At 43.3% G+C, this 16,818-nt stretch overlaps 1 protein-coding gene across 1 annotated transcript in view; it reads right to left on the reverse strand.

Moving 5' to 3' along the window:
• The window catches only part of Gdpd1 (glycerophosphodiester phosphodiesterase domain containing 1), a 40,488-nt gene that overhangs the window by 3,814 nt on the left and 19,856 nt on the right, over positions 1-16,818 (reverse strand). Inside the window, exons 5-8 of the mRNA XM_021176766.1 lie at positions 8,186-8,304; positions 7,545-7,634; positions 4,267-4,400; positions 414-473 (exon numbers count right to left, since the gene is read on the reverse strand). Of these exons, the coding sequence (XP_021032425.1) occupies positions 414-473; positions 4,267-4,400; positions 7,545-7,634; positions 8,186-8,304 (403 nt within the window). The remainder of the gene's footprint in view (positions 1-413; positions 474-4,266; positions 4,401-7,544; positions 7,635-8,185; positions 8,305-16,818) is intronic.

Below are 16,818 nucleotides of genomic sequence, written 5' to 3' on the forward strand. Positions count from 1 at the left end.
AGGGGAAGGCTGGGAGGAGGGGAAGGCTGGGAGGAGGGGCTGGGAGGAGGGGCTGGGAGGAGGGGCTGGGAGGAGGGGCAGGTTGGGAGCAGGGGCTGGGAGCAGGGGAAGGTTGGGAGGAGGGGCTGGGAGGAGGGGAAGGTTGGGAGGAGGGGCTGGGAGCAGGGGAAGGTTGGGAGGAGAAGATGGAAGGGAAACAAGACAGCGTGATATCTGAGAGTACTTGCTATTTTTGCAGAGGGCTCCAGGTTAATTCTCAGTACCCATATGAGTTGTAACTCCAATGCTCTCTTCTTCTGGTCTCTTTAGGCACAAAGCATGCCCATGTGGTACACAAACATACATGCAGGCGTGCACACAGACACATACAATTAAAATATAGAGAGGGCCACAGTAGTAATTAAAATACTTACGTATCTGAAAGCCAGATGAGAAACTTATGACCTTTGGATATAGTGTGTGGTTCTTTTAGCCTAAGAGAAGTCAAAGACTGAAGTATGAATTAGGAACACAAGAATGCATCAGTGTGAAAGAATAAGACATATTCAAACTGAAAACAGTGCTTATACACAAGATGGGAGGCAGAGATGGGGGAATCTCTGTGAGTTCCAGGTCTTTATAGAGAGACTCTGTCTCAAAAAAAAACAAAAACAAAAACAAAAACAAAACAAATAAAATAAAATTTAAAAATAGCTGTCAATGGACAAAAATAATAGAAATTTGTTTCTGCCTCCATTGGCTTTAAGCTAACTTTTACTAAAACTTTTCAAAGCTAAACTAATTTCCCAGAGACCTGGTACCCTAGTCTTACCACATCCTTTGTTTTGGCATATGCTTTTCCTTCTGTTCTGTCTAGTAAAAATTAATATGGGGTAGATTTCCTAATACAACCAAAGTATGGAGAGATGGCTCAGTGATTAAGAATACTGGCCAGTCTCACAGGAACCTAGGTTTGGTTCCTCGAACCCACATGGTAGCTCACAAATAAATATTTCAGTTCCAGGGAATCTGACAGCCACTTTTGGCTTGCATGGGTACCAGGCACATATGCAGTGCCCAGACCTACATACAGGTTGAATATCTATACATAAAGAAATAAATATTTAAAAACAGCCAGGTGGTGGTGACACATGCTTTTAATCCCAGCACTCAGAGAAGGCAGAGGCAGGTGGATCTCGGAGTTCAAGGCCAGTTTGGTTTACAAAGTGAGTTCCAGGTCAGCCCGGGCTACATAGAAAAACTGTCTAGAAAAACCCAGAAAACCAACCAAGCAACCAAACCAAACCAAACCAAAACTGTTCTGTGGATTAGAAGCATCGTGTCTGGCATAGTGGTGCACATCTTTGGTCCCAGCACTAGGGAGAGACAGAGGGAGCTCCGTGATTTTAAGGTTAGCCTGGTCTACAATAGAGTTCCAGACCAGTCAGGGCTAACTAGTGAGACCCTGTCTTTAAAAAGCTATTTAGGGCAAAAGTCAGATGTTTAATGTTTTTGCTGTTGTTTTTCATTTTGATCTGGTTTTCTTTGAGACAGGGGCTTGGCCCTCCAGACTCAGTTTCCCAGTGCTGGGATTACACTGACGCTTTTCCTTGTAATGACGGTCTTGCAGTTTTAATTTCCTTCATGCTTTGCACACCCCTACCCCTCTCACAATGTAGCAAAAGCTGGTCTTGAACTTGCAACCTTCATCCTTTTGAGTGCTAGGATCACAGCTGTGAATACTCTGGCTACCACACATTTCCTTCCTGCTTCCATATTTGAAGATCTGGACTCTGGGCTTTTAAATTACCTTTTTTATTTAGAAAGGTCAACCTGGTATTTAGGATCCATGCTGAACACCTTCTTCCAGTCTATATAGTCTTCATTTCTTGCTTCTTTCCTAACTTCTCCTGTATCCACTCCCCCACCCCTACCCCTGTGTCCTCACACAGGAGCTAAGCTGGCTGAGCTCCAGGATCATCAATCTGTCCCTGCCAGCCCTTAGGTCACCAATGCTCACTGCTGCGCCCGACCTTACAGTGGGTGCTGGGATCTGACTCGAGACCTCATGCTTGCATAGCAGGTGCCTTACCCACAAGCCATCTCTTTAGCCCTCAGAATCACTTCTTAGAGGAAAGACTAATGCCACAGAGTTCTTCCTTTGTTTGTATTTCAGTAATATTCACTTCCCTATAGAAAGCACTGAGCTATCTAGAACATAGTATTCTACTCTAGGCAAGAAAAAGCTAAACACTCCAGTAATAAATGGTTAGACTCTTTTGAGTACAACAAATGAAAACAGCTTCTTTGTAGACAAGTGTTTTCTGAGCAGGGTGGGGTGGCACATGCCTGAAATCCCAACACTCTAGAGGCTGAGTAATAGGAATGCCTTCAGTTTGAAGTCAACTGTGCTATGCTAATGAGGGGTGTAGGTGTGTGTGTGTACATAAAGGTATTTTCAGTTGTTTTATCTAAGAAGTGTCCATAAAGACTTTTAACAAATACAATTGAGAATTGATAAAATAAAATTCAAACAGTGAAAATGACCTTGGAGCAGGAGCTGAGCTAAAATGGGCCCGAGATGGCTCAGCAAGGTTTTGGCTTGCTGCCAAATCTGATGACCTGAGTCTGGTCCCCACGCCCCTCGTGGTAGGAAGAGAACTGGTTGCTGATGGTTGGCCTTCTGACCTCCACAGTGGAACACAAAAATACACTCGTGTACACACACAATAAGTAACTGTAATCAACCTTGCTTGGGGCTGATGGGTTGAGGGGGTGGCTCTGATCACACAGTGCTTATGCAATCACAATGACCTGGGCCTGATCCCCAGCACCCATGCTAATAAATGAACTGGGCACGGTGATGTGCACTTTGTAACCCCACTGCTGGGAAGGCAGAGATGGGAGGATCCCCGGGAGCATTCTGGCCAACCAGCCTAGATTAGTCAGCAAGCCCCAGGTCCTAGTAAGAAATCCTGTCTCAAAAAGGTGATCAGCTCCTGGGAAACAATGCCTCTGTCCTCGCTCTTCCCAACATACAAGGAAAATATGATCTAATTTTATTAAGAAGCTTTTGATATCAGAATTCTTTTTTCTATATTTGTGTGTGAGATTGAACCCAGGGATTCATTAGCTCTACCACTAAAATATATTCCAAGTCCCACAAACTGTTCCTTCCCTTCCCTTCCCTTTCCTTCCTTCTTCCTGTCCCTCCCCACCCCCCTTTATCTGTTTGGTTTTTTGAGACAGGACTTCTCTGTGTGGCCCTGGCTAACCTGGAACTAACTTTGTAGACAAGGCTAGCCTTGAACTCGGAGATCTGCCTGCCTCTGCCTTCTGAGTGCTGGAATCAAAGGTGTGCGCCACTACTGCTACATGTATTCATTTCTTTAAAAATTGTTAAAGTGTATTCTTTAAAGATTTCCTAAGTGTATTGATTTTGATATTAACCCCTCACTACCCTTTTTGGTCCCCTCTCCCACTCCTTTTCAACCATTTCTTCCTTCTATTGGACCCCTTCTCATTTAAACTCAGTTTAATCAGGGTTCCTTACATGAACGTGAGTACGGAGTTACTGACTAGAACATGAGCAAGGTAGCAGAGGCTATACCACCTCAGAAAGCTCCCCCCTCCCCCGTTGCCCATTAGGTAGCAGAGGCTATACCACTTCAGACAGCTCCCTTCCCCCTTGCCCAGAAGCTGTCAACAGCCTATAGCTCCTCAGCTAGGGGTAACAAAGTCTTTTTTGTTTGTTTGCTTTAACATTGATTTTTGCTTTAGTCTGTTTTTCTGTAGCTATAATGAAGTATCTGAGGCTGGGTCCTTTTTTTTTAAAAAAAAAGGTTTACTTAGGTCACAGTTCTAGAAGCACAAAAGCACAACATTGCTATCTGGCTTGTTCTTTAAAGGGCTTGTGGCAGCAGGAAAGCAGAGGGCATTTGCAGGAGGAGGCACTTAGGATGCAAGAGGAAACAGAAGAAAACCATGGGCAAAAAGTCCTTCCCACAGGAAGGAAGGAACTCATCCCCCAAATCACCCATTTAACTCCTAGACACCTGACCACTACTCAACACAGACCAGACCAACCCCAAGTTCAGGGGGAATAAACCACCCATGAACTCAGCCAAGGTTGAGGAGGAGCGCGGAGAAGCCACAGCCAGCGTGTGAAAGGCCTCCATTTCATCCCCAGCACCGAGGAGTCAAGTCACAGCCACAGGGATGATCACAGACCAATCTATGACTTGAGCATTCTGTAATGAGTAACTGGTAAAAAGCGCAAGGACTTACTTCAGTATGATAGAGGGCATTGGGATTTCAAAGAACTGTTCTCGAATGGGCACGAAGGGCAAGAGGCCGGTGAAGAACAGGCCGAGGATGAGCAGAACACGCTGTAGGCTGAAGAGTATAGGAATATCTGAGTTCTAGAACACAAACAAGATTGCGTGTTATGTTAGAAAGCATGATTATTTTATAAACCCCAGAATGTGTTTCCCAGGTTATAGGTTGACAAGCATCCTATGAATTGTGACTATTTGCTACAACAACTCAGGATTCTATAGGTAGTCTACAACCCATAAGTAATGCTCTGCTTTGGAGCCCCAGCACTGAAGTTTCTCTGGTGCTTTTGCAACACATCTGTCAGTGTTGGTCACAATGTCAACAGCTAGAGACTAGGCAATACACCAAAGCAGCAAAAGAGAGGATACATGGAATATCTGACTCCTATTAAAAATGCACAGTTCTGCATCTCCGAGAATCTACAGCAGATACATGAACATCAATACTGTTGTAAATATGTCCTCCTTCAGTGGTTATGGGTCAAATATGCAAGACAAAGTGAGACAGTGCATGACTGAACCTCCCAGCATATGCAAGGCCAAAGGGATCTCAAATTTAGGCCAGGCTGGGATACATGAGACACTTGTAAAATGAATGAATAAATGAATGAATGAAACAATCAATCACTCAATGAGTCAATAGAATTTCATAAGTTAGAATAAGAATTCTTATTTAAAAGTAACTATAGACTCACAGAAAGTCCCAAAAATAGTATAGTGTGATATGTTTTTGGCTTAGCTTCTCCAGAAGGTGACGTGATAAGACTGTACTGGAGGGCCAAAGCCAGCTGACACTGATGGATCACTGTTAGAGGCTGGACCTCACATCCTTGTCCCCTATGTCACCATTTTTAACCTGCTTCCATGCTTGTGTGCATGTGTTTTCATCCTGTGTAATCCACATACAGACTTCTATAACCACCACAAACAAGATACTGATTCCTCTGCTAACGCTGCTATCTACTGGCACCCCTGTCCCCTGCAGTCCGTGTGCCTGGCAGCCACAGATCTGCAATTCATATCTACAGTTTTGAGAATGTTATATAAATAATACCACACAACATATAATCCTTTTTAAAGACGGGTTTATTTTTATTTGTGTGTGTGTGTCTCTGTCTGTTGGGGTTGGTGTGCTCATACCAGTGTTTGGAGGTCAACTTCATGCCTGTATGTGGACGACGCCAGAAATCAAACTCAGGCTTCAAGCTTGATCACCAAGTGCTTCACCAACTGAGACATCTCTCTGGCCTTAGAATGTAATATTTTAAAAAATTATATTTATTTATCTATTTAGGAGTGGGATGCATGTGTGCATGGTCAGAGGGCGACTTACAGAAGTCAGCCAGATCTCTGTCCAGAGGCTGGGTCCTGGGAGACTGAACTGAGGTCGTTAGACTTGAGTGTAAGTGCTTTTACTGCTGAGTCACCTTGCTAGCTCATCAGCATGTGACATTTTGAGTGCTTTGGGTGCAAGTCTGTGTGTTTGAACTCATGGCTTTGAGCACTGCTAGGGAAGTGGTCCACAGTCCCATGCCTCTTTTGGCTTTTTATTTTGAGACAGGGTCTTGCTACGTTTCCCAGGCAGGCTGGCCTTGAGTTTATTCTGTAGCCCAGGATTGTTTTGACCTTCTGACCTTCCTGCCTCAGCCTCCAGAGTGGCTGGGATCACAGGCCTGGACCTCAAGTTTCTTTTTCTTTTCTTTTCTTTTTTTTTTTTTTTTTTTTTTTCGAGACAGGGTTTCTCTGTATAGCCCTGGCTGTCCTGGAACTCACTTTGTAGACCAGGCTGGCCTCGAACTCAGAAATCCGCCTGCCTCTGCCTCTGCCTCCCGAGTGATGGGATTAAAGGCGTGCGCCACCACGACCGGCTTCAAGTCTGGTTTCTTATAGCAATTATTTGTGGGATTTTTTGTCTGTCTTTTTGAGACACAGTCTATGTACACCAAACTTGAGTTGGCCTCAAACTCAAGATATCTGTCTGCCCTTCTCTTGCACACTGGAATTAAAGGTGTATGTCACCATGCTTAGCTTTTTGTGTGTGTAATGTGCTTCTGCTTCTGCATGGCTGTGATGGACACACCCTGGAGAGGCACAGCCCCAGAGACTTTGTCCCAGAATTGCTTCTCACTGCTGATAAGCCTTTCCTGTCACTGTTACACAGCCTGATGATTCCTGGGCATCAGCCCACCCCATTGGGTAAATTTCCTGCAGATCAACATGAAGATGAACTTTGATGAATTAATGCTGTTTAGATGAATTAATGACTTTATAGAATTCCTAATTTGATTCAAATAATTTTAGGAAGAAAGTTTAAGGAGATGGTTTTAGTTGTTTTGCCAGAAAGATGTAGTCCAGTTAGAATCAAGTACAGGATGTGCCCCCTCCTCAAAGAATAATAAGTAAAGGCCTAACAATAAGGAATGCAATGAGCAAAAAAATTAATTAAAAAAAAAAGGAATGCAATGAGCTTTCATAAATGCACTAAGAAGAGAAATAGGCTTGGGACAGATTTGTGATCAAGGAAAAACATTCATTCTTGTCCAGTCCAAGGAAGGGCCACAGGTGTGCACTGTGATAAAGCAAGGCCATGTGAAACTGCTGCTTTGAACTTATAATGAGCTTATGGAATGAAACACTGCTTTGAACTTACTATCGACATCCTTCTGTAACTCCCCCTTTGTGTAACATTTTATCTATGAGGTAATTTTATAAAGAACTTTTGTATAAGAAAGGTATAAAAAGGTTGAGAGAAGAAATAGTGTGGCTATTGGAGCTCTGCTCCATCTACCAAGTGTCTGTCTGTTTATATATATGTACATGCATACATATGTTAGTGTGTGTATCTAAGTATGCTTGTGCACTTGTGGTCGAGCCTGTGTGTGTGTGTCCCGCTGTGCAGGGGTCGTTTTCTCTGCTCGTCTGCTGTCTGTGTTTCCTCATCCCCAATCAACACCTTCCCCAGCTGCTGATTCTGTCTCAGAGCCTGAGACCCTTCTGCTGCTACTGTTGTACTTTAGGCTTTTTCCTGTCTTTTAACTCTTTAACTGGCAGAGAAAACAAACCCAATCAAACCCCTAGACTGTCACAACTAATGGAAGGTGCTAGAAGAGGTCTGTCATCTCTGTAGGCAACTTCTGGCTGGTTCCTTCCACTCATACATGAGCAGACCCCTGTTATCATGACTGACAGTAAAAGGCAGCATCCCCGCTGGTCGCGTCTGAAGCTTACCTCTTTGTAACACTTGTCTACAATCTCAGAGTTGGCATTGCCCCACACTGTCAGATGTTCTCGCTTATACTGCTTCACCAGTTCTGAGACCTGTGTGCAAAAAATTCAAATTTTATCCATGTGCCTATATGTAAACCTACCTGTATTGCTTTACATTAAAAATGGGTTACAATCTGTTATCTGCCAAAAGGAAGTATAAAATTGTGGGACAATTGGTAATCAAATTGAGATTATGTATGAGATACAAAATTATTTACATTTACCACTCTAAAACGAGTTTAATCAAATATGACTACTTGGTAATTTGACATAAACCAACCACAAACGAAATGACTTAAACTGGTAGTCAACTATGGAAACGTCTGGATAAATGGAGCATAAGAGAACTTACTTTTATTATCCGTGACCAGGATAAGCCAACTCACTCTGAGAGCAGGCCACAGGAAGTTTCCCCTGTGACCTTTACAGGGCATTAGACAATGCTGAGTGCAGCGTATCTAGTTCCCTTGATCACTATCTGTCAGCCTTGTTTAGGTTTTTGAAGTCAGACAATGCTGATCTGCAGAATAGAATATCACATTTCCTCCACACCACCAGTGTCACCTGCTCGCTCTGACCTTCCCAAGGCAGTGCCCACGAACCTTCTTAATCAGCACGTTGTTGTTCACTTTGATGTCAATGTTAATGGGGGTCTCAGGGAAGGCCTCAAACACTTCCTTCAGCAAGGGGATCCGGGTATCCTTTCCTTCACACTTGCAGGCTGAGAAAGCAAGATGTTTTTAAACGGTGACTTCCATTCTTAAAGCATAATTCTGACCTTTTCAGTGGTTGCGATTTATACTACACGTTCATTATAGGACAATGACAAAATGAGGCAAAGTCTAAAGGGCAGAAAAAAGTCCCATGAAATTCATCTCTTCAGACCTGTCATCAAGAGCTCTGGATGGCTTTCTTTTCCCCTGTGCATTATTTGACACAGTTACAATAGAGGATGCCTATAGGGTTTTTGTTTTTGTTTTGTTTTTTTTTATTTTTCGAGACAGGGTTTCTCTGTGTAGCCCTGGCTGTCCAGGAACTCACTCTGTAGACCAGGCTGACCTTAAACTCCAAGATCTGCCTGCCTCTGCCTCCTCAATGCTGGGATTAAAGGCGTCTAATGTGCCACCACTTGAAAACTTTCAAGATAACTAGAGTCACATGAAGACTGATATCTACGTCCATATCTCTCAGTGGTAACACCTTACCAAAGCATATACACATCGCACCCAAATACAGACACTGATACAACCCACTGGTATTATTTTCACATAGTCTTGTTTCTTGCCTCTTGTTTTTATGCTGCTTGGGACAACCCCAGGGCTTCACACATGACAGGGCCACTCTTCCATGGAGTTGTGTATGCCTCGCTGATGTTTTACATCTCCGGTTTTTGAGATAGTAGCTCATGTAGCTCACTATGGCCTTGAATTCACTCCTGAGGGAGGGTTGGCCTTAAACGGCTGATCCTCCTGCCTCCACCTCATGAGTGTTAGGATCACACACACAGGTGACGCCAGTCATCCTGCCATTAATGATATTATGAGGAGTTTTGAGGGTTATTCATTTACTTGAGATAGGGTCTCACCCTACAGTACTGACTGTCTAGGAACTCTCTGTAGACCAAACTGGCCTCAAACTTCAAGAGCTCCTCCTGCTTCTGTGCTCCCTACTGTCGGGCTTAGAGATGTGTGCCGCCAGGACCACCTGATTTTAACCATTCATTAGTTGACAATATTTTGCTATGAGGTTATCATTGAAGTTTTCAGAGACTTGAGAATAATTTCCAGGCAAAACAAGGACACTAATCCAATAATGTGTTATTTAAAAACTGTAGTGGAAATAAACAAACAAAAAAAAAAAAAAAAAAAGAGAAGAGAGGAAAAAAAGCCTCTTCCCATAGGAGGAGGAAGGGAAATGGCTTCTCCCAATAGGAAAAGAGGAACTGGGGGCAGTGTGGACTAGGTGGTCCCAGAGCCAAGGGCCTGACAGAGCAGAGAGCAGCACCTGAATTCCAAGAACGAGGGCAGGGCTCCTACACTGTAACACTGAGATAACACAGCTGGCCCAGAACCTACAATTCTCTTGTATGTTTGCTTGATTGTTGTTTAAGTGGTTTTTTTTTTTCCCTATTAGCAGTAATAACTCATTATCAATGGTCCCTTCATGGGAGAAAACATTCAGGGCAAGCTAAACTTCTAACATAAAACCATCCACAACTAAGGCAGAAAGCGCTGAGTCACTGCTGTCTGAATTTCCAGACGGATCAGTCATTCCTTGCATGGAGGGAGGAGGCTCTCACGTTTGTCTAACAAATGCTGAAGTGAATTCATAATTCTGAACTATAGCATTGAGTACACTCTTATCTGTTTACTACTACTGGGGGTTTGGCTCTGCGCTTGAAATTGCTTTCAGAAAACGCTAAGTTAAATTCTATAAAATTGTAACACCTGAAACAGAAGAAGTTATGCTTATTAAATAATGTGGCTACTAAGGAGGATGGCTCATAGAGACAATCTCTTATTGATAAAGCCTAATAAGTGTTAACGGAGTCTTTGGCTTTTGAGAATGCCAGTAAGGCCCTTGAAGGCCCAGCAAGCTCCTTAGAGGAGTGGCTGGCTGTAAAGAATGAAACCTATTTCAGTCCAAAAACCCACAAGTATATGCCATTCTAAATAGTTTTATTAGACTTAATGAATCTCTTCATATAATCACCAATTCTCAATATGCAGAAGGGGTTGTACTGCATATTAAAACTGCTGAACTCATTCCTGACAGTTCAGAATTAACCTTGTTATTCATGCAACTGCATCAAACAGTTGCTGAAAGATCTAACTGCACTCTGAAAGAGATGTTTCTAAACAAAAGTGGGATGTGAGGGCTCCCAGAGCTAGACTGCATACGGCTTTACTAACTTTAAATGCTAGTAAAGGAGGGACAACAGCTGCTAAAAGGCATTGGATTGCGGAAAACCTGCTGAGCTGAGTCCGCCTGTGTACTGCAAGGATGCTGGAACATTACAACCGAAACCAGCAAAGGTGTCTGGATGGGGCCTGCTGTTACGGTTCTGTTTCTCCAGGAGGCTAAAAGTTATGGATACCATCAACAGCTCTGCTCCCTGCTGTGCTGTCTGTGGTAACTGTACAGGTAGCAGGGACCAAACCTACCTATCAGGCCCATATGCCCAACCCCCCAATTAACAGAGGAGTAAGTTGGGGAGACAGTAATATCCTTGTAATGGTTACTGCATCTTCTTGGCTACCTGACCCTGATCACCACCAAGGACCGGCTAAGCCTATAGAGGAGGGTAAGGAAATTATAAATTATACTGCAGGAGTACAAGGACAACTTTCAAGTGTGGTTATCTACAGTTAATACTACCCAAGACTTTTATATATATATATATATATTTTTTTTTTTTATATGCTCCCTGCATTTGGTTTCCAGGGACTGGAGATTGGTGTTACTCGTTCCATACATCTGCCACTTTGTGAGATGTATCTGACTGGATACACTGGCAACAGTGTCCAGTGCTCGTTACCATCTCCCACAGAGCGGAGATTGGATTCCTCATGGCTTCCCTCAATACTCACTCAGAGTTGAGTTGGCAGTATAGTTTGCATAGAAATTAGTTCTACTCTTAATGTTAATTAAATGTCATGGAATTGGGACATCAAGTCCTCTATCAAAATTTAGCAATTCAGTTCAAACAAACATATAGAAATTAGCAAGTGCGTCTTAAAGCATGGAAAGAAAGGTTAAACATTAATGATGGTAATCATACTTTATCTTTTAGATTAAATCAGAGTCAACCCTTTGTACATGTATACCAGAACCTTATCTGTTATGGAAAGGGCCTGTACAACGGCACCCTAATAATTACAGTATCACTTGTGAACATTGTACTCTTTATGCCTGTGTGTTAATTTTAGTATTCTTTAAACATCACTTCTGGCCGGGTGTGGTGGCAGACGCCTTTAATCCCAGCACTTGGGAGGCAGAGGCAGGAGGATTTCTGAGTTCAGGCCAGCCTGGTGTACAGAGTGAGTTCCAGGACAGACAGGGCTACACAGAGAAACCCTGTCTCAAAAAACCAAAAACCAAAACAAAACCAAAAAACCCCCAAAAAATCACTTCTGAAAGTTTATACATCCTCAGAGTAAGGCCAGCAGTCTAGATACCAACAGGCTGTTGAGCCATGGCAAGACTCACCCGTGCTGTTTCTAATGCAGCAGCTCACTGAAGGTATTAAGAACTCGTAGGACACCTGCACTGATTACTGCTGGAGTTATGGGAATTACTGCACTAACTGCCACTGTTGCTACAGCTGGACTGGCGCTTCATAACGAAATTCAAATTTCCTTACGCTGATTATATTAGAGACTGGGATAGGCATTCTACAGAACTTTGGACTCAAGAGAATAAAACAGATAGTGAGATTGTTAATGTGATAGCTGATTTGAGACAAGCTGGGATACTAATGGGAGATTCAGTTAGAGATACTGAGAGAGCAAAATCTAAGTGTGCCTGCAATGTTACATCTTACTGTATTACAACTTATAAAGGTTAATGATTTCCAACGGCTCACCCTAACTATCTATCCTCAAGTGATTTATGATTTACATCGAGAAATGAAGGAAACTTTCTCAAAAAGGCCACCTGAAGTGACAGGAAAGGATATATTTTCTCAAAAAGGCCACCTGAAGTGACAGGAAAGGATATATTTTGGCCTCATTTAATCATAGGCATTATTTTAATAGATTTCTTGTTCTACTGAAATTTTGTGAGTAGAGTGTAGAAAGGTGCTTGCTGCCAAGCCTGACAGCTATTTCTCAAGACACATAAGAATGAAGGCAAAGGACTGAGGCCCAAACTATCTCCATCCATAGGCATGACCATCTAACCCTAGTCTCCAAAATAAATGCAATAAATACATACATACATAAAGTCCCTGAGAACAAAGCTAAGAGATACAACACGGATCCAAGGCATCAAACAGGAAGAAACCAATTACTGACTGAAGAGCTGGAGTCAGCCATGATGAACAACTCCTGGGCTTTTCAGTCAGGAACTTATTAAGTTCATCACTGAGTTCATTCTGTATTTACTGCTTTGAAAAATCTTGAGATGGGGCTGGAGAGATGGCTCAGTGGTTAAGAGCACTAACTGCTCTTCCAGAGGTCCTGAGTTCAGTTCCCACCAACTACATGGTGGCTCACACCATCTGTAATAGGATCTGATGCCCTCTTCTGGTGTGTCTGAAGACAGCTGCAGTGTACCCATATAAAGAAAAAAAAAAAAAAAAAAAAAGAAATCTTGAGATGGACCACGTCAAGGCAGGCAGTTTGAGTTTGAGGTTAGCCTGGTCTACAGAGTGAGATCCAGGGCAGCCAGGGCTACACAGTGAAAGCCTGTCTCAAAGAAACAAGAACCAAACATGACAACAAACCGCAGTTTTGTGATGGGTATCTAGCACTTAAATTGATCACAGACTACATAGATTATGAGAACAAAAAACAAGCCAAAAACCCTACATTTGAAAGTGGAAAGTTTGGCCTAGAGAGATGGTTAGAGTACTTTGTTGCTTGCAGTGGCCCTCACAAGACCTGGGTTTAGTTCCCAGTACCAACACGGGAGCGGCTTATACAGCCCGTAACTCCAGTTCCAGGGACCTGATGCTCTCTTCTGGCCTCCACAGGTACCAAGCACACATACACACGCAGGGAAAACATCCATACACATAAACCAAAAAATAATCTAAACGTCATTCTTTAATGTGGAAAAACTTAGGCTAAGAATTGTACATCAGGGGGCTGGAGAGATGGTTCAGTGATTAAGAGCACTGACTGCTCTTCTGAAGGTCCTCAGTTCAATTCCCAGCAACCACATGGTGGCTCACAACCATCTGTAATGAGATCTGATGATCTCTTCTGGTGTGTCTGAAGAAAGCTACAGTGTACTCACATACAATAAATAAATAAATCTTTTTAAAAAGAAAAGAAAAAAAGAATGTAGACCAGGTAGTGTTTGCCTAACTCAGGCTGTGGGTAAGAACCCAGCACTGCCTGAACTGGTCATGGTGGTGTAGACCTGTGATCCCAGCACTTGAGAGATGGAGGCAAGAAGATCAAGAAATTGGTGAGATGGCTCAGCGGTTAAGAGCACTGACTGCTCTTCCAGAGGTCCTGAGTTCAAATCCCAGCAACCACATGGTGGCTCACAACCATCTGTAATAGGATTGGATGCCCTCTTCTGGTGTGTCTGCAGACAGCAACAGTGTACTTATATATAATAATTAATAAATCTTTTAAAAAAATAAAATAAAAGATAAAAAAAGAAATTCAAAGTCATCCTTGGCTACAGAGCCAATTCAAGGCTAGCCTGGTTACACAAGACCTTGTCTTTGAAAGAATGGAAAAAGGAAACCTTGCCTGGTTTTGAGACAGTTACTCTATGTAGCCCTGGATGGCCTGAAACTTATTACATGGGCCAAACTGGTCTTAAATTCTGAGATCCACCTGCCTGTGTCTCTGGAGTGCTGGAATTACAAGTGTTCCCCACCAGTGCCTGGCTCTGCATATTTAAAAAAAGGGGGTGGGGGGAAGAGGGACGAGATTTTCCCTTATTCAGTGTTGTTCTGTCCATCACCTGTGCACTTCCCATGCACCCTCTGGGATAGGTGTATAACCTAGGTCAGGGCTCGAGTTGGACACTTAACCCATACTTGCTTTTTCTCTGAGAAAAAGTTAAGTTGGACACTTAACCCATACATACCTTTTTCTCTGAGACTTTCCCCTTAATGCTCATAGAGAAGCCTAGCTTTTCCCTGTGGAGACACAGTACAGGCAGGATGTGGGGGTATGAGTCAACCATCAAAGTCCTGGCATTACACCACGTGTTTGTAACCCTAGCACTCAGGAAGCCGAGGCAAGGGGGACTGCTGGGGCTTCATAGTCAACCTGTGCCACAGCTGGTCTGAAGGGCACATCAAATCAATGCCATCTTAAGAAATGTTGAATTTAAAATACACAGAGAGAAGTAGATAGAGGATGGAAGAAGGGGTCCTTTTCTGGATTCCACAACACTTAATGTCAAACTCACTGGTATTCTAGCTAGTAATTCTATTTTTTAATTTTAAAATCTATTTATGCACATATGTGTGATGTTGGTGCTCATGAAGCTGGAGTGGAAGTGTCCCACATACATGCTGGGAACCGAAACCTGATTCTCTGGAGGAGCAACTGTACTTTTAACTGCTGGGCTCTCTCTCCATCTCCTGTATTTTATTTATTGCCTTAGGATAAGTTAAACTGATTTATGTTACTAACAACTTAAAACTTGTTACAGTACTCTAGCTCTGTGCCTTTCAAAGCAGAAGATACTGGCTGCAAGGGGATGCTGAAGTTTCACTTTAGCCGGTTGCTGTGGTGCACGCATGCATGGAGCCTCAGTCCTTGGGAAGTGGGTAGGAGTGGCCAGCCTGGGCTGCACAGATGCTGCCTTAAGGTGCTGTGACTTCCCAAGCATGACTGCCACAACAACAACAACAGCAACAGCAGCAGAGCAACTCAGTTAAGGGAAAGCACTGTGATAATGTGCTCTCTGCTGCCACTGGGAAGCAGAGGGACTCACAGTCAAAGCAGAAAACACACATGAGGAGGGGGAACCTGTAGCTTTGTGTCCACCTCTCTCCCCAGCCTGCCCTCCACCAGTCTCCGGAACAGTGCTCACAGGTCCCAGCACTGCCAGCATTCCCTTCGCCCTGCAGTGGGTCCCTCTGTGCTTCCTCTCCTTCAGGGGCCTCCTCCCACCATCCCTGGATGCTCTTGAGGTTTAACCCTTCCCAATTAATTTTTTGTTCCTGTGGGACACATTCCAAAGTAACTTTGTAATCTAAAAAACCAAAAAACAAAAAACAAAAAAGAACAACAAAAAAAACCCCCACCCCCAAAAAAACCACTATTTTTTAGATTTATTCTTTATGTGTGTTTTTTTGCCTGCATGTATATGTATGCATATCACATGCAAGTCCGGGGCTCTTGGAGGTCAGAGGATATCTGATCTGAAACCAGAATTATAATTTGTTACAATTTATAATTTGTACTGAACTCCAGTCTTCTGCAAGAGCACCAAGCACTTAAAACAACTGAGCGACCTCTTTTTAACTCGGTTGTGCTAGCCATATCTCAAACTCAGCCAGCACATGTGGCTATAGGCTGTCTCGTATCACAACACAGAAATATAGATTGTTCCAGTCATGGAAGAAGGTTCTATTTGGACAGTGATGAAAGAATGAAAACAACCATTCAGATGAACTGCCATGAGACAACAGATGTCCATATCCAAGTAAGAGATACACAGGGGACACAGGAAAAGGTCAAATGGACAAAACTTACGTTAGGCAAACAAATGGTGCACACACACATACACACACACACACACACACACACGTCCCAGAACTTGGGGGGCTGAAGCAGCAGGATCTCAGTGAAGTCAAGCCTGGGCTGTCCAGAGAGAACAGAGAGCAGAGAGCCAGCAAGATGGCTCTGCTCAGCAGGGTCTAAACCCTTGGCTGGTCAGAATCTGCTATGTAGACCAGGCTTGGGCATCTCCCTAGCCCTTCCCGGCCAAACCTCTGAATCATTTAAAATCAATTATGAGTTAAATGCTATATAGATCAAAGTTTCGTTTTCATTTTTGTTTTTATTCTTGAGCTTGGTAGCCCAACCCTTTAATCCCAGCACCCAAGGACAGCAAATGGTTCTCAGAGAGTTTGAAGCCAGCCTGGTCTACACAGTAAGACCTTGTCTCAAAAGAGAAAAAAAAAAACACTAAAAAAATGTCTTTACAGTCCTCTGATATTTTTCAACAGCGGTCAGGAAACTGCTGAGTGGGAGGAGGGACTGTCATGAGCACCAGCCAGGTGAGGTGGAAACAGTGTCAAGTTCCCGCTGGTCATTTACTTGTTATATGACCTTCATCAAGTTAATCTCCTCTGTGACTTCAGTTTCCTTCTCTGTAAGGGAAGAGAGGGCTAGCCGGCTTCAGAGAGCTCTCCACACATCAGGTTAAGACTCTGTGAGAAGGCCGGGCGGTGGTGGTGCACGCCTTTAATCCCAGCACTCGGGAAGCAGAGGCAGGTGGATTTCTGAGTTTGAGGCTAGCCTGGTCTACAGAGTAAGTTCCAGGACAGCCAGGTCTACACAGAGAAACCCTGTCTTGAAAAACCAAAAAAAAA

The sequence above is a fragment of the Mus caroli genome, chromosome 11 (assembly GCF_900094665.2).
Source record: "Mus caroli chromosome 11, CAROLI_EIJ_v1.1, whole genome shotgun sequence".
NCBI lineage: Eukaryota > Metazoa > Chordata > Mammalia > Rodentia > Muridae > Mus > Mus caroli.